General features: G+C 39.1%; 1 protein-coding gene across 1 annotated transcript; it reads left to right on the top strand.

Annotated features, from left to right (window-relative positions):
* Positions 1–707: 707 nt before the first annotated feature.
* Positions 708–11,525, top strand: gxylt1a (glucoside xylosyltransferase 1a). The gene is made up of 7 exons (XM_083917344.1): positions 708–1,001; positions 3,639–3,822; positions 4,189–4,320; positions 4,408–4,659; positions 5,206–5,329; positions 5,531–5,703; positions 8,359–11,525. Exons 1-7 carry the CDS (start codon positions 784–786, stop codon positions 8,518–8,520), a joined length of 1,245 nt encoding a protein of 414 aa, XP_083773470.1. The 5' UTR covers positions 708–783; the 3' UTR covers positions 8,521–11,525.
* The last annotated feature ends 7,181 nt before the right edge of the window (positions 11,526–18,706 follow it).

The raw sequence follows: 18,706 nt of genomic DNA, 5'->3' as shown, positions 1-18,706 counted from the left end.
TACGTTGTAGATACTTGGATATGTTTTTATTTTTCCATTATTCACAGGGAAAGTTGGTAAGACACATGGAAGTTTCTTTACTGGAACAAAACTATTGTACTGTAATTATTTGCTCTCGACAGTTAATTGTTAGTATTTTTTTGTGAGTAGAACACACACAACAGCACTATATGTGTGTTAATATTACTCTGCATCATGCTACTTACATTTGTAGTTGTGTCTTGAAAGGAACACCATAAAGGCAATGATGAAAAGTAACTAGTTACGTTTATGCAGATACTGTACATTAGCACAGCCTTGGGGTACTTGAGTATTTCCTCCCGCTACTGGGCACTTAACATATTCAGTTATTGACAGATTAATGCACAAATCTAATGTTGCATCTGATAGTCAGAATTTTTGAAGTGAAGTAAAACGTAGAACATGTCCTCTAAAATGTAGTGGAGAGAAGAAGTATAAAGCAGCAAAGTAGTACTCAAGTACAGTACTTAAGAAATATACTTGGTTACTTTCACAACATGTGACATGTTAACGTTATGCATCGAGCTCTGACTCGTGGTGATAACGTAGTTACTGTACCTGACACACTAACGTAACGGCACTGACAGAGGATCAAACGAAACACTTGTGACAGATGTGGGCGGGGCGGGAAACTGTAAACACCGACTGTGCTCTTCGGCTTAGCTTCTGACTAGATTTATGAGATAGATTGGTTAGCTGGTAGCACGTAACTGAGGTCAACGGAGATGTCCCGTTAACGCATAACACAACTTTAAAACCAAAATGCGATGCTATCTTCAAGCACTTCTCCTTTGCGTGGGCTTCACCTTCTTTTCGCTGTTGTATGTGTTCAATCAAGTAGCCTCCACCTTGGAGGAAAGAGACGACTGGAACCTGAAAGAACAGGGAATACCCGAAAGGCGCAGTCATGACTCCGCGTACCTCCTCAGGAAAAGGCCAGGACTGGTAGGCCTTCCGGACCGTGAACAAGGGCTTGACAGGTAGTTTAGCTTAGCTATCTCTGTTACCAACCGTGATTTAATGTAATTACTGAGCACATTATTAACTTACCAAATGGTTTGCTTTGCCTACATTTGCAGTTGCTGTAGAGTTAGCGTCACTGTTAGGCTGCGTTGGCCCCAGAATAAAAACGGTGACGTTACGGAATGTTGCGGTTAAAACGTTAACTGACTCGTTAAAGCGGACGTTAACGCTACGTAACGTAAAATCTTAAAACTTTATCAACAGTACACCCAACGTCAATAACGTAATGTCTTATGGATAGTTAATGCTATTGTTTACATTTTAAAAGCTAATGATGTTATCACCTTTTAGCTAGCTAACGTTAAATCAGAGATATTCAACAGGGGGCCCGGGACCCCTGGAGGGGTCCTCAGAGTTGCTCCAGGGGTCCGCCAAAATATTGTTTGGTCACTTTTTGAAAATATTTTCCTTCCAAACACAAAAATATGTGTTGACACGAATCCAATAATTTATTGGCCAAAGATAAAGCAGCATATTTGTGAAATTAAGAAACATTTAATTTAAACAAATTTACTGGACTAGGTAAGTTAGCCACTACATAGTTAGGTATTAAGTATTCACTGTGTCTTCCACATGTAAGCCTATGTTTAACATAAAAACATGATGTTTAAATATATGAATATGCCAAAAATAATTGCACCAAGTATGCACCATAATAAGGTATTCTAAAGTATCTTGTAGTGTCTCTCTCTCTCTCTCTCTCTCTCTCTCTCTCTCTCTCTCTCTCTCTCTCTCTCTCTCTCTCTCTCTCAGCTAAGGGGTCCTTGGCCTAAAAAAACGTTAGAAAACCCCTGGGTTAGATAATAGAGGATCTTTGTTATAACTTATAACTAACCAGAAATGTTAACGTTACTGCAAACTGGTATAAATGTGTGCCTTATTAAAAGTAAAATATGTAGCATCTTTATTAAAAGCCATATTTAAATAAAAAAAAATACACCCACGGGGCGTTTTGAGGGAACAGAATGAGAGTATAGCTTTTCCATAAAAATATATATTTAATCTGAATTCATATTTAAAAAATGTTGACGGGTTTGACAATGACTTTCTGTCACGCTCTGTTTGCATTGTACCAGCCAATAGATGCCGCCATTGCAGGATGCCAGGGTTGTCTGTTGTTAGGTGCAGCTACTGTAGTCTGGCACTGGGGGAAATGGAGTTTGCCACTCCTGCAGCTGCTCATTTGTCCCAGCAGCTGAGTGACCAGAGACGGGCAAAAACCAGAATCAATATAGGCCAAGCATTCACTCGATGGACTGAGATAGAATCAGAAAATGCAGAAAACGCACACCGAAATGGCTGCGTTTCTCCCTTATCTGTAAGCTAACTTTCATGTTTACTTAGCTGTAACGGCTAACGGCAACTGTCAGTCAAACCCCTCTGCAATACTTGTTTTTATCGTGGGATTTGCCAGGGGGGATGGGTTCAAACAGGCTTAAACAGAATGTAGACTCCCGTAGGCTACTGGACCGGGTTTGACGAACATGGCGACCTGAGTGATGGAATTATCTTATGTTGTGGCAACTACAATCTTCAGACACTAGACGCGGGTGTTCTGCTCATTCTCCATATTCAACTTTTAATGTAGCTTTTGGCTGGATTTATAGAATGGCCGCCTAAAACAACCATCTATAAACTCCAGGAGGCAGCTCAGGACAGATGAAGCATGTTGATGTTAAAGTGATTAATTTAATGCTGAGGATCCCAAATGTCATGTTTTTATTCTGTCAGGTGTAAATCACTGTCAGTTCCTTTCTGGAATCCACATTGTAGACTGCCTGCTGATGTTTGTGGAGTGAACTGCTTATTGGAATCATCTCTTAGGTATGACTGATTTTGTGCCTCTTTATTAATAGACACCAATCTTCGGTATAATCAGTAGACTTCCACTTACAACTTTCACCTACTTCCATCCTAGGTCCACAGTTAAGAGTAAATGCTGTGCTCACAGTGGACCTTGAAACGACTTTTGAAATGTTGATGACAGTCGGTGCAAACAGTTCGAGTTGATAGTGTTAAGCCATCTCACAATCATAAGTGCTTAAACACTGTGCTAATTTTGATTTTAAAAATACTTGACTCTACATTTCATTTTAACTTGAAATCTATTTTTTTCTTGGTATAGATTGACTTTCACATATAGAAAGTTGAAATGTTGGCAGAGTGAATTATGATAGAGGTCTTGGGGCTTTCTTGAGTATGTCTTGCTACAGTTTAACAACAGTGTCAGATGCAAATTGGGGGGATAACTAGAACCTTGTACAAAATGAACAGGGTTTTATCAGTTATAATTGTGTATGTCATCTTGTCACACTAATGACATGTATACAGATTTATGATTGACAAGGTGGTGAAATTCATGATTTCTAAACTTGAAAGTAGTAGTTTGTTTACAAGGAGCACTTGGGCACCACAAAGCGTGAGCCTAGCGGCAGTTCCAACCCCACCAGGGCTGAGCACCAGTCAGCTGAGTCTTCTGATAGCTTCATTATCTTGTTCTCTCCTGTACTTGTCAGTGTATCCATGTTGTTGTACCAACAGAGCTGTAGTGGTTAACTGATTAATTTGACTTTTCCTTGGCTCTTTCATCGCAGAGAGAGGCCAGGCTCTGTAGTCAAGAAAAACAGCGATGAGAGAAGTCACCTGGCTGTGGTGGCCTGTGGCCCCAGGTTAGAGGAGACTCTTACCATGCTGAAGTCTGCTGTTCTCTTCAGCAAAAAGCCTTTGCACTTTTACATCTTTGCTGAGGATGATCTACACAATCGCTTCAGAATGGCTGTAAGTGTCTTCCCCAACAACACCAGAGCTTTCATGTACTTGTGCATAGCCCAGTTATGACTTAATCTTTATCAACGATGTTTTATTCCATTGTCAGCTGGCGTGTACAGAATCACATTAAGAAGACATTATTTCAACCATTGCACAAGTTGTGCAAGAAAACTCAATGTATTTTTGAGAAGCAGTCTGTCATTGTGCATGCATGAATGTTTTTAAAGTAAAGCCTTCATTTTACACAGTTCTTGTCACTTTTGGCAAAAAGGCTGAGATGCATTGTTTTTTAAAGAGCAACTTAGCCTAGATAAAAATCTTACATGTGGATATTGATAATGTACACTTTTTCTTTGTTCTTGTCTTTTCTTAAAGCTAGACTCCTGGCCAAGGACAGTTCTGACCAAGTTTAACTTCACCATCTACCCCATCACTTTTCCCAAGGAGAATGCAAAGGAGTGGAAGAAGCTCTTTAAACCATGTGCCTCTCAGAGGCTCTTCCTGCCAGTAGGTCTAAAGTCAGCCTTTATGCGTATTACTTTTAACAACCATATGCAAAATGTGCTCATACGGTATTTGTGATCTGTTTTCCAGCTGATCCTGAAGGAGGTGGATTCTTTGCTCTATGTGGACACAGATATACTTTTTCTGCAGCCAGTAGAGGACATCTGGGCCCTTCTTTCTCAGTTCAATTTAAGCCACTTAGCTGCCATGGCTCCAGAGCACGAGGAGCCACGCATCGGCTGGTACAACCGTTTTGCCCGCCACCCTTACTATGGCAAGACAGGCATCAACTCAGGGGTCATGCTCATGAACATGACACGCCTCAGGGAGAAATCTTTTAAGGTAATGTGCAGATAGATCTGTTTTTGTCTGTTGGCTGTTGCCTTATGCTATTGCACGTATGTGCCGTTGCCAATTTAATACACCAGTGTATAATGATAAGCATTGTGACGTTAAAATACAGTCTATGGATAAGTGCTCACCTATGAAGGCAAGAAGTATCAAGCAGGTGTGAAAATTTAAAATGTAAATTGTATTATGCCCAGGTCCACAGGAATGTGTAAATAACATGTTTACATTCATTTATTTATTTATTTATTGAAGCATCTATAGTTGTGTGAAAATCTATAGTTGTGTGAAAGGTAGACATTGAAAAATACTGTAGTTGAGAATACTGAAGGAGTACCACCAAGATTGACCAGATGAGGTCACTCTTGTAATTCCTTTCTAAACCGTCACAATGAGCAAACTCAGCTGGAAGACAAGATCGTGTCTTTGAGTTGATGTGAAGTGTTGACAAAGGGATTCATTTTCCAGATTGGCAGGTTTATGATTTCCTGATGCAAATTGATATGAATGCTCTATTTATTGCCGTATTTTTCCTACTAGAATGATATGACAACAGTTGCACTGAAGTGGGAGGAAATTCTGATGCCCCTTCTCCAGAAGTATAAACTCAATATCACCTGGGGTGATCAGGACCTTCTTAATATCATATTTCATCATAACCCAGGTTTGTGCAACCACATATACCATTGTTTTTAGTCATGAATGTTACATTAGTTCAGGACACAAATGAGGCTTCACTAAAGATGTTTGTTGACATTTACCATAAAATAAACAAATATTTGAGGGTTTCTAACAGGCTCTCATTGAATAAACCCAGTTAATTACAATCCTTATCAACCCAATCATGTCTCTTGCTTTGTCATAGAAAGCCTATATGTGTTCCCTTGCCAGTGGAACTACCGTCCGGACCACTGTATCTATGGCAGCAACTGTCAACAGGCTGATCAAGAAGGTGTCTTCATTCTCCATGGTAACCGGGGAGTTTACCATGATGACAAGCAGCCTGCATTTCGAGCTGTCTATGAGGCCATCCAAAAGGTAGGTACAACCTCTGTAAGGGCGTACTCACACTGTCCATTCTTACCGTGCCCCATGCTTTAAGGTGATTGTCCCCCCCTCCTTCTTCCCGTGCGGCCCAGGCCCGCTTGTACTCACATTACTTGCAATGATCTGGGCCGTGGCTCAATTGCTTCTTGCCTATACGTCATCACCCCTCGTCATCAGATTTAGTTTTGTCTGACTGTTTTTGAATATTATGATCCGACCAAATCCGCGGTAAACACTCCACCTTCGCATCATACCACTGCAAACTGTTTGGCGGCATCTTCTTAAATGTCCTTAGCGGGGAACAAGTTATTTACGTATATAAATAGACATTAGGACCGCCGTCAATGCTCGCGCTCATGCTCGCGCTCATGCTCGTACACATGCGCATGCTCTTGCGCGTACATGTGCAAACATGCTTTACAAAAGCTTGGGCACAGAATGAATGGACAGTGTGAGTGCGCCCTAATTAGAAAGCTGTGGTTTCTCTGAGCCCCAAGACTATAATTTTAAAAAAAACTCTTATTTGTTAACAATCACCATGTCTTGCAATGGATTCCTGAATTGCATTGAGTTATATTTATTATTCCAAAAGTTTTTAAATAACTTAATAACTTAATGTAAAGTGAAGTTATGTTTAACGGCTTGTGAGGATTGATCGTTGGTGTAGACTTTGTTTTTGGTACCTCTGTTTCTTTAGAGGGCAGTTGTGTAGGTAGTCCAGACTATTTGGGTAACATTTTCTCTTCATTACATTATCAATAGGCACTCCAAGTTATGGCTTTTCTCTCATAGATGCTTCCGTCCACCAGTGATTAATCATTAGCCTGTTAAACATTTCCTTCATCATGTCCTAGACCAGACGAATCAGCCCCATCCTGCTCTAAACACTGGGATGGTTGCTTTAGATGTTGTCAACTAAAAGGGCTTAAAATTCATGTGAAGAAACATGAAGAGCATTGCCAGTGCATTGCTGGAACTTGACAAATGAAGACAGAACCTGGATTTAAAAATTCTAAAATCTGTCAAATGCACTATGCATTATTTATGCGTTTTAACTTTCATAGCATAAGAGTCCACTACACATCTGTCATCAGTGAGCGAGCAAGTCAGCCGGAAAGCTTTCTCACTGCTGCGCTGGCGGCTCGCCTTCGATCAGCTCTTCTTAATTTCAGCACACTGGTCAACGGTGCAGGCAGCAATCGGGGTAGTAAGGGAAGCTTCATTAGCTGGTCTCCATCCATTACCTCCACAGTGCCCAGCCTGGCCACTATCAGTGCGAGCAATGTTCTCAGCCATTAAGTAAACGAGCGGGCTTCATTATAGGGCACTCGGCCCTCATGCCTCCATCAGTCTCTCCCGACAGCACAAACACGCATACATCAGCCAAGACTGCACATAGCAGACTCCACCTGATTTTAAGAGGTGGACAAGTTTGTCATTAGTAATCATAATACACGTCCTTTATTAATTCGATGATTGTAACATACAGGGCTTTGTTGTACAATTAGCACATTAGAAAAGAGCCTGGTCTAACTGAAGAGTGTTTCATCCTTGTCATTACAAGCTATATTTTGTTGAAGCTTTTATCAGTGCTTCCTGTTGCTCCAGCTCCTCAGGCCCCCTCCCACTTTGTTCCCACTCAATCCTTTGAGGACAGCATCCTGAAGCCTAGAGCGGGCAATTCTGGAGGAAACTCTCATTTCCATCCCACCAAGAGCTCCGTAGTCAGCCCGGCTCCCAAGGCAACCTCTCCCAGCCAACAGAGGAGCTTGCAATAAAGGGCACTACCATTACGCAGCCAAGCCCACAGAAGAGTTGTAAAATTTTTAGTGCTGATGCTAGTTTGAGACATCGTGATGGCTGTGTGGACAACGCACCAGCAGCATCAACATAAAAATCGATAGGAGGCTGTTAATGGTGCTTTATTGCCTGCTACAGTATTTGGAAGATAATAAAGAAAGTGTGCTTTCAGTTACCTAATGCTTGACCAAACTAAAGTCAAATGAGTTGCTGTAAAATAGTGATTTCTTCTTATTTACTAGAGCAATAAATTAAAGGTATACCTCAATACAAAAACAAAAGGCCTGCATCCATATTTACACACTGATGTGACAAAATCCTCGACTGCTTATATTAACTGGCTGAAGAGCTGGGCGTTTTATCTTTGCTGTTCATTTGGTGAGACAAAAGCATCCAATAATGAAGCATATCTGGTATGCAGCAGCTGGAGCATTCACCAATGCTGTTATGCTTTACTGAGCCCATTCTTGTATGGTCGTGGTCACAGATATTCATCATCCAAACAAACTCGCAATTGACAGTTATGAATCGAATACAGAATGTTATTGTTTTTGAAGTGACAGTGATGAATGTGGCGCTTAAAGTCTTGTGAGTTGAATACAGTTCTTTTTGTCCCATTATGGCTGACCCAGTAGGCAACAGGTGTAATAACACACACTTCTGCTTGATTAAAGAAACAAATAAAGAAAAAAAAGCATGTTTGATTCTTTCTTAAGTAATGTCAGGAGCAGGAGAAGATCTGAAATCAAAGAAACGTAACCGTGGATGTATAAAGCTGTAAATGAAAGCAGATCTTTATCCTGAAATCAGAAATATAATAGCTGCACATTTTTCTCTTCATCACAGTACCCATTTGGTGAGAACATGGAGACCTCACTGCTTCGGCCGCTGGAAGCGTCACTACAGAGCACCACAAATACCTACTGCGGAAGAGCCAGTCACCTGTTTACGAAGAACTTAAATAAGAGAATCATGTCCGTCCAACAAGATATCACACAGAGAGGATGATCAGGACAGGAATCTGATATTATTGATCATAATTGGTGTCTAATTTCTCTCTGGAAGTAGAGATTTGGATGTAAGACACTCCTGTGGAGACAGTGAGCTGGATGAAAAACAGACTCGCATCAATAACGAAACATTTTTTTTACAAATTGCATCTCCAGACAGGAAATAGGGAAAGGTAATAATTCCTAACTCCAATGTTGGTACATATCTGTCCAAGAAAAACACAATCAGGTCACAAATGTTTTCTCGCCATTGTAGAAAATGCACTGACACTTTTGAGGAAGAACCTACAATCACTTTGTACAATTGTCTTCGGGGAAGAAAGAAATGCAGGGTACTTAAATATATATTCTAATTGATAACATTGTATTAGAGTTTTAATATAATTTTGCATAAAGATTTTGTCTTAGTGTGTTTGTCACTGCAGTATAACAAGGAAAGGGGTTGTCGTCATTTTCTGGTACTTGGAAGTTACCTTTTTAACTGAGCAAAATGAATGCTAGTTAAGAATATTAGAATATGATCAGAATATATTTTTTATTCTGCGACTGGAATCACTTTAGATGTTTACCTTAAAACTTTACAGGAGAACTTTAGTATTTTTTGACCTGGCCTCTATTTCCCCATGTATTTTCGGAGTATGGGATTTTTTTTTTATTGGTGGAGAATTGAGCACAAGCGTTGAAGCCTGGTCACCGCAAACCGCGCTGTAATGTAATCGAATGAGGCAAGTGCCCACTGCCAATATACGACACTGAAAGGCTCAGATTGTTATTATGTGTCTGACTGTATTCTAGAAAGATGAAGTCTTGTTCTGAAATCCACAATGTTTTTTTGCTGGAATTACATCCATGTGTGGAACTTAGTAGAGAAAGTTTCTTGTGAAGCGTAGCTTTGTGTTCTAAAATATTTTTAAACAAAAAAAGTTCCCACTAGTCACTTACACATAAATACATGGGGAAATATGGTCAAGGTTGAAAAATACAGAAATTCCCCTTTAACATGAAGCTATCATTTCATATATGCTGTTTGTCAAATTATTTTTACCGTCCATTGTGTTAACATCTAAGTATTTTCAGCAACTTTACCAATACCAATGTTTTCTTATAACTGGAGCAGTGTTATGGAGAACTGCAATTTTCAATCAAGCCTGCTAGTGTTGTGAAATCTGTTCCCAGACAGGTTTAGAAGAAAAAAAAGCAAAACTTGCATCATGTCAGAAATTGATGATTATAACAACACAAAATCAAATCTGTGATTTCTGTGTTTTACTAAAAAGCCAGCATAGACATTCAAGTGTATACCATATGAATGGGAAGTAAATGTTTGATTTAAAAGCATTCCCAATGGTGTCTGTGATGCAGTATCTCTAAAATATGTATCCTTGCGATAAGGTTGAATTGGAAATTGTCAGAGCATTTTAAATGCAACACCTCTAAAGTATGTGGTATGGTTTGGAATTTCTTCTTGTTGCAGAAAGAAAGAAGTATACAGTATTTGAGGCTGTAAATATACTTTATATCACAACAATCCCAAAGAGTATGTTAGTAGGAAGGAATTACAGCAATTAAGTGTTTGTACAGTAATAAGGCAAATTAATTTTGGTGTAATTAAGTTATTTGACTGATATTCTTTCAGGCTCAATTTGCAATAATCGGCTCTCAGTTTCCTAAAGTATTTTGCACCAGCCATCATAACCACTTTGAATGAACTCTACACATAGCCTGAACACAAGCCATGTCCTAGAAGACAGCATCAAGCTAAAAATAAGAAATTTAATGTGTGAGTGTGAAGACTTAAGAAAGTGTTGTTAGATGGCCGAAAAGAAGCTGATGTGTCCGGGTCAGTAGCCTCTGGCTCTTCGTTTCACAGGCAGATTGACAGACCTGGCTGGAATATGCAATAGATCTGCATGATACATTTAAAATGGTCTCTATTCGAAGAAGTGGTTGCATATATCCATTTTTCTATCTGAGAAATTACAAAGTGTGAAACGAGTGGAGAATTACCTTTTCACAAGTTTAACAAGTTACATCTAAAGCTCAATTTTAGATGTGAGAGCCAGTAGAAACCCAGCAGTAATTGTAAAATATTTGCATACGAATTTAATGGTTGTATTGTATTGCAAGTTAATGAGCTAAATGAGTTATATGGCTATAAGAAAGGCTTATAATTTCGCTCTGGTTCATATTTTTTAATGGTGATAGAAGCTTGTAGTATTACTTTTTCTACTCTCACTTGAATAGTGTCTCTAAGGAGTGCATAGGTTGGTTTCCTGCGTTCATAAAAAAAAAGACCTACACAAAAAACACTAGAGGTCAATTTATTTCTCCTATGAAGTAGTTATACATGTACAGAGAAATGCTCAATGATATTATTGAATACCTTTAAGCACAACCCTTAGTAAGATGGATGTTTACAACTTCAATATGCAAAGCATATTCAGTTTTTAGGGGGAAAGGCTAATGCTGCTACTGCCTTTTTTCACTCCCCCAGTGTATAATGGTGATTGAGGTCTCATTCTCTCGGTCTAACAGGAACTGCCAATGGATTATTCATGTTATTGCTTGCACCACTTGGCCTCTGTAATGTTGAATAGCGATTTAAAGCCCAGGCATAAATTAAAACAGTCGGCGGCAAAAGGCCCAACACTGAGTAAAAAGGGTCACAAAGTAAGGATTATGCAATATTAGGCAGTGCAAAGTCATCTACATCCTCTTTGCATGAGGAGAGTGTGGCGCTTACATCAACAGCTATGTGCAGTGGACATGTAGAGTTTTAAAATGACAGGATCTGTTTTTTCAGACCATAAAAATGATGTGCGTTAAAAAAAAATGATGCACACACCATTTACCATTCATAAACTAGAATTTATTGGAATTTCCAGTGAGATTGTGAAGACCATGCATACACACAGTTTTTTTTTTACAAAATGTTATATGAAAGATAAATAACTTGCAATAACTTATTTATTATTTTTTAGGGGCCGACTAATATTAGAGTTTTGGGACCATACCTACGATACAGAAAGCTCTCCACCATCTGACACCACCCTACCTCTCTGACCTCCTTATCCCCCACCGCCCCTCCCGAGCCCTCCGATCCTCCTCCTCCCTAACTCTGACCATGCCACCTTCCAAACTCAAAACCTTCGGACACAGAACCTTCTCTAGAACTGCACCCCGACTCTGGAACTCTCTCCCCCAGCCCATACGCGACTCTCCATCACTCACAACATTTAAATCCCGTCTAAAAACCTTCCTTTTCTCACAAGCCTACAACCTCCCCTACCCATAACTACATTCACTCCTGTCCTCTCCCACTGACCCCCCCCCCCCACCCTCCTTCCGCTCTCCTCACCCATTCAGCCCCCCCCCCCCCCCCCCCCCACTGCTCTTCAGTCCATCCCCCCACCTCTATTGTTGTACCTGTTTCTGCCTGTTTGTCTGTATCACCATTACCCCATGCCCCCTTTGCTTTGTTTCCCTGTCATCCTTGTCTTCTGTTGGTTGCTACCTGTTACATGTGTGTCTATGTTCTACCTGTCCTGCTCTGTAAGCGACTTTGGGTCTTTGAAAAGCGCTATACAAATTAAATGAATTATTATTATTATTATTATTTTAGAGGAAAAAATTCACTGATACCGAGATTATTCTTTTATGACTCTGCAAAGGTACTCAGAAGGCTGCTTTCCTAAACAAACAACTTTATTAAAGAATATTTAACATTATGTATATAATGTCTTACATTGTCAACTAATTCTAGAAATGAATAGGCAGAAAATAACTAGACAACTAATTGAAGATCAGTAGTGTATGTTCAGGATTTCAAGCATTGTTTTCCGCATTATATGTTCTGTAAAAGTTTATTTTAATGTCAACGCATATCGGACCACATATTTACGATACTATTATGATACTGTATATGAACGATAATATTGGCCGACCAATCATAGCAGTACATTTTTTTTACAACTTGGGTGCAGCAGAAACAAAGAGTAACAATATTGACATATCTCCTTTGAATGATGATGTAGCAGTTTCCTGTCCAGCAGTTTTTTGCAATTTCAACATTCAGCTGGGCGACCTCTCCAGCTGCTGCTCCATCAGCTCCACTAAATATGAGCTGGATGTACGCAAATTTATACTCATGTCTATTTTGCAGATATGAGTTGTGCTTGTTGTGCTTGACAATTGATGGTGATGGCATGAGTTGCTCATCAGGCTAAGGAAATCAACTCACCAGTCTCCTGCTGACTCTGCTAGCTCGGCCCGTCAAGGTCTTTAAATGCACCAAAGCCAGCGTGAAGGAATTAAACACCAGTTGTTATTCATGAATCTTCTGTGCTACAGCATCCTGCAGCGCAGAGTGCAGGTGTTGGATGGTGAGCTGGGTGTCGGAAACATTAATGCAAAATTAACTATTTCAAGTCAAATAAACGAGATCCAGTATTCCACTGACTTAGCATGCATGCAAATGGTGTGATGTAAAAATAAAACTGCAATTTTCAAATGATATTCTCTCAGAAATTTGATTTTCTGCGAAATTTAAGTCAATGTGCTTGTTATTATCAGTTTAGATTATGTAATTGGATAGTATCTTGACATAAGATTTGATGATGAGTTGTGTGACTGGCCACTAGAATGTAACCCCAACATTATCTTTTTTTTGGCTCTGTTTTCTACCACCTCCTGAAGGAAATATCTTTTTTTTTTTAGCTGCTAAATGCTCCACTGTGTGCACCAGCTAATCGCTGACTGTGTCTGTCTGTTGTTTGGTGCAGAGCAGGTAGTGTACAGTGGGCTTTTAGAGAGATTTATCTGAAAATAACTGTCTGCTGTGTCTGAAACCAACACTATTAGACCGATGTGAGTGAACCAAAAAAGTAAAGTTGAGAAAACAATGAGCTGAAACTCAAAATAAAGCTCTGTAAAGCAGAGGGGAGCTTGTGAAAGCAGAAGGGAGAGAAAAGATTAGAGTGGGAAGAAAAATCTGAAATTTACTCAGAGTACTTAAGGCAAAACCTGGATGCAAAGAGCCAGGGCTCTGCAGTAAAAGTTGCCAGGTTGCCATTGGCAATCATTTTGAAAAACTAGCAACCAATTCTAGTTCTAATTCTTAACAGCGATATTCACATATCGCTGTTAAGAGTCAGAACATCATTTTCAAATATTGCAAATTGCTGTTAAGAGTCAGAGCTGGAACCTGACTGAACATAACCACACATGACATGCTGCAGTGAAAACATTCAACAACTGTAATGCAGTTGGCATTGGTTAGTTTACCCATGTGCACACAGGCACTGTTTTAGAGATGATGGTGAAGCAAATTCAGGTGTTTGACTGTGGGGTGAAAAGTTTGACTAACCAACATCACAGACAAATGTACAAATTGATTCAACTGACAAAGAACCAAATGCAATTGAACAAAAAACGAAATAAAATGTGTAAATTTTTAAGTCTTTCAAGTCACATTTTCATGATTAGACTGATGCTTAGTATTTACTCAGAATATAAGGTGACTAAAAATGGCAACCATATTTTCAGCTTTGGTAACCAAAAGCTGATGTCTGGTTGCCAACCTGGCAACTACTTGCCAACCTGCCAACTACTTTTAAATGTTAGCTATGAGCCCTGAGAGCTTTGTTATTGAACTTTTGCCAACGCTTAACTACATGCCTTAAACCAAAGCAATGAGCCCTATTACAGGTATGAAAATGGGTGATGATTCACTGTGTTTTCAGAGTTTAAGGAAGGCAGCATAGATACTGTACAGCTCAATGTGTTTTGAGGGGTGCTTGGAAGACTAGTAAGGGCTGTTGAGGCTCATAGATAAAACATATTTAATGAAAACATGATGTGACAACACAGAAGTTTTACTCATCAAGAGTAGCCTAATTCTAAAGAATGGCTGATCCTCAACTTCAGAACTTCTGAGGTTGGATGAGACTCCAGTTAGTCAAGACAGGAACCTGACAGTGAGTCATGCACTATATCATCAGTTTGATAAACTGAAGAAAGTGACAAACCAGAGCGGCGAGAAGAGGAAAGTAAGACTTTTATCAAAGCTGAATAGACCAGGTAGAGGATCTGTTTCCCCCTTGTGCATCTATCTTTCTGCTCTACCTCTCCTGCTGGAGAAGGATATCATTTAACGTGAACATTTTGATCAATAACACATTTGCCAGCACTGCTGAGACAGGTATTTTGTGCTGATATGTCAGGGGTTAAAACAATTAATGTAATTTACTGTTGAGCATTGGATCCTTCAGCATCATGCAGAGAAATGAATTTGCCACTGTAAGCAGAACAAGATGAGTAATATGCATATGGAAATGAAATCAGTGCTGTAGTTGGTAAGTAAGAATATCAATGTGCCACTTAAATTTTGATTATTCCTAATTTCATTTGAACTTTGTTGGCATAAGATTAGTTTTCTTATTGGTAAGACAAAAGTTTTGGACAAATTAGAATTTTGAAGTGATAATAAGGCTTGAAAGAAGAGGTGGAGCGACTGACTGTCAGCCTGACATTGCCATTGCCACTGTTAGGCTGACATTGCCATCTTTAGAGCCATGCAGCTAGCTAGCCAAAAAAAAAAAGTTAATTTCTGGATACTTTTCTAAACTTGCAATTAAAATCCAATTCTATTAAGTTATTTTAATCTATTCCTCAAAGATTTAAAAGATAAAGTAGATTAATGACACACCGCCTTACAGCTACACTGTGTGCATCAATGTTTCAACAAATAATCCATACTCCGGCTACCCAAGGGTGGTGGCTTCTTTCCTCTCTCAACAGTCATAAACAACAGCTCAAAGAGCTTCCACATTGACCCCAAGGGCTCTTGCCTCCGCTGCCATCACATACAAGATAGCATGGCATGTTTTATAGATGCACAACATTCTAAAACACAAAAATAAGGATGTTATTACTCAGTCACACACTTATATATTGGCTTTTTATGGCCCAGTTGGAGCAAATGTCATTGAGATTGAGCATTTAAAATGCACAAGTAATACCATATGTATTACCACTCATAAAAGAGGGTATCAATCACTTCAACTGACCTTTTTTTCCCCCTGATAAAGTGTCTCATCAATGAGCCACATCCCAGTGCCTGAGGGCTTAAGGACTATTGGTTGGAATCAATGCCATGCCAAGTATTGTTAGTGAACAATATGCCCCATGATTCAATACTCTGCACTTTCTTGATTGCATTGTAGACACCACTGACAAGCAGCATTAATGGGCCGAGCATGTGATTCATGGTAACTGATTGACTGCACGGACTATTACGGGCATCCACTTTCATGCACAAGCATGACAGCAGCATCAGTGGCAATAAATTGTCTGTGACTTGGCCAAATGCCAAGAATGTGTGTGTTGTCTGTTTGCATGCAAATTCATGTATATGTTTACGTCTTTGTGTGTGTGACTGTTGACTGTTGGAGGCATGCCAAAGATCAGGTTTGTTTACTGAAGTTCTCCTAGACCTTTTGTAGCCTATATGACTTTCTCTCACTACAGTGACTTCAGTTTTAGTATCTGTCCTGACTGTTGATTTAATTGCTTAATAATTACAGTGAACTGAGCAAACTTTGTTCTTTACTCTTATTTTTCTCATGGGTTGTCTTTTCCCTTCATCTTTTCAGTCCCTTGAGTCCTCAACCTCATATACTGTAGGTCATTTAATTGTCTTCCACATGCATCCCTCCTTCACTGGCATTTCCTAATGAATGTATCGTCCCTGGGCCCACACACAGAGGTTGCTTCATTGACTATTGGAGCAGCTCAACCAGTGCATGGAACCTTTAATTGTTTTTCCCAGAGTCTGACAGCTGACGACACATGATGGATTTGCCACAACATTTATCTCTGACATGGAAAAGGACAATCCTTGTGTACCTTGAAAAACATTCACGGTCGAACTTCAGCGTAATGCAACTAAGCCAGTGCAAACAGATTTTTTAATGGGTGGATTTTCAAGCTTAGTTTTAGACCGGAGAAGTGCCTCATTTGGAGTTGAAAGTACGTTCAAAGGAAATCCTGAGGGAGAATGTGCTGCTCCAGAACTCCACAGTTTACCACAAATCTCTCTCCACCTCATGAAATCTTGGCTGTGATGGAAGTGTTAAATGAGCTAGGGTTTCTGGAAAAAACGTAGACATGCCCCTCATGTGAAACCTATTATAAAAACCTAATCTCAAACTAATTTAGCATTCTATTTCTTGCACTCTAAGGCATTTGTAACACTGAAATAGATGAATCAGACACATTACAGCAACAATGCAATTTAAGGCCACCAAGCTGCAAAATGCATAATGAGCTGTGTGGTTTCAACTAAGGAATACAGCCCAAATTGCTCCAAGAAAGCCATTTTTCAGACCCCATTATTATTTTCAAGGGCACTCTGACCACCAAAAACCCAGAGATGGTTCCTCATCAAAGCTCCTGTAAATCATTATATTACTTATGCATGCTTGGAGCGACGGAGAGCCTAATTCTTCAGTGATATGACTGATAGTAGGTGAACATTTTTCAAGAAAACCTCATTCTGACTTAAGCAAAGGCAATTTTTTAAAGTGAACTCTCTCGAATTCAAAGGTAATAAGTATCATTATCACTTCAAAGATATTCTGTGGTCTTACTGAGCGGCACCCAGAGAAAATGTTCCCCATGGGCCAAAACAGTCAATTCCAGATTAAACTCTGATCTTTTACTGAAGGACTATGTACTTGTAAAACAATGTAAAAATATGAGAAAAAGCAAACAAAACGAAAATTTAAAAAAAGTTTTATTTGACCTCTTTGGGCCACAAACCATCCAAGAAGTTTAGATTATCACTTGTTGTTATTGTATTTTTTAGGTTTATCATAGGTTTGTGTACAACCCACATGAGAAATTCATAACTTGTAACTATCTGTAAAACACATTTTTCAAAGAAGTTTACACCATCTGTTAGGACTTCATGCCAATTTGCTTCAACTGAAGGACTCATGACTACTGACATTTTAATTTGTTAGTCGCAATTTTGTTCTGCGCGAATGTTTTCTCCCAAAGCCACCATGATCTGTATTCAGCTGGCTCCCTCAGTTAATTGCAATTTGATAATACAATTGCTTTCTGTCCTTAAAACATTGTGTCAACAATAATATAAAGAGTAAAGCCTTACTTTCACAGAAAAGAAAGAGAAAGAGGACTTTTAAAAGGGAGCAGCCATTACTGTGTCAGGGAAATTAAAAAGAGAGGAGAGAGGAGACACTGGCTTTATTTTAAGTTGTCCATCATGACTAGAGTATAACCAGATTTCAATTAAAGGGTGAAATCTTTATTGTCATGGGACACAGAGCAAGTCCCTGGTATGTGCCTTAAGGGTCTGACTTCACTCTATTTCATTATCTCCCTCATGCATGCATGGATTTCCTTTTACCTTTACCCAGAAGCCATTCAATGTTCCGCTCACTCAATATTCTACCTATAGAGGTGTTCAAGAGAAATCAATTGAAAGGCTATGATGTGGAGTCAATTCTACATTGTTACATTAAGTGAAACATTTACACACTGAGTTTTTATAAATCGATTAATTTTATTGCAGTTACAACTTTTAGAATGTAAAATGTAGATGGAAATTGTTTAACCTAAAACCTGATCCAAAAACTATTTGACACAAAACCAACTATTTATGATTATATTTTGTGCAAAGCCTCATTCACATGTGCGAACAAACATATGCAGAATGCGGGTAATAGTTGACATTTCTAATAAAGATTGGATTTATTTTGCTACTTTGTATAACATGTATATGACAATCGTTTGTGACAATCACATCTTTATTGGAAATGTTGAAAGAACCTGAGGACATCAGAAGTTGTCAACGGGTACAAAACTTAAAGACTTACACATTTAAAGTACATAATAAATCAAATCCATACACAACTTCGGATGACTTCAACTTGTTTGGGATCCGTTTTCCTATGCCCATCCCATTTAATAATATTGTGTCGTCAAAAAGAAAGTAGGCACCATTTTTATTAATTTCTGAAGTGACACAGAGGAAGAAGAGTTCAGTGGATTTAGTGATTAGGAGTGACAGATTGTTTGGTAAACGTATAGTATGTTCTATATGTTATAGTTATTTGAATGACTCTTACCGTAATATGTTACGTTAACATACCAGGCACGTT

The sequence above is a fragment of the Echiichthys vipera genome (assembly GCF_963691815.1).
Source record: "Echiichthys vipera genome assembly, chromosome: 7".
Taxonomy (NCBI): domain Eukaryota; kingdom Metazoa; phylum Chordata; class Actinopteri; order Perciformes; family Trachinidae; genus Echiichthys; species Echiichthys vipera.
The sequence above is the reverse complement of the archived record's forward strand: the minus strand, read 5'-3'. Positions and strand labels throughout refer to the sequence as shown.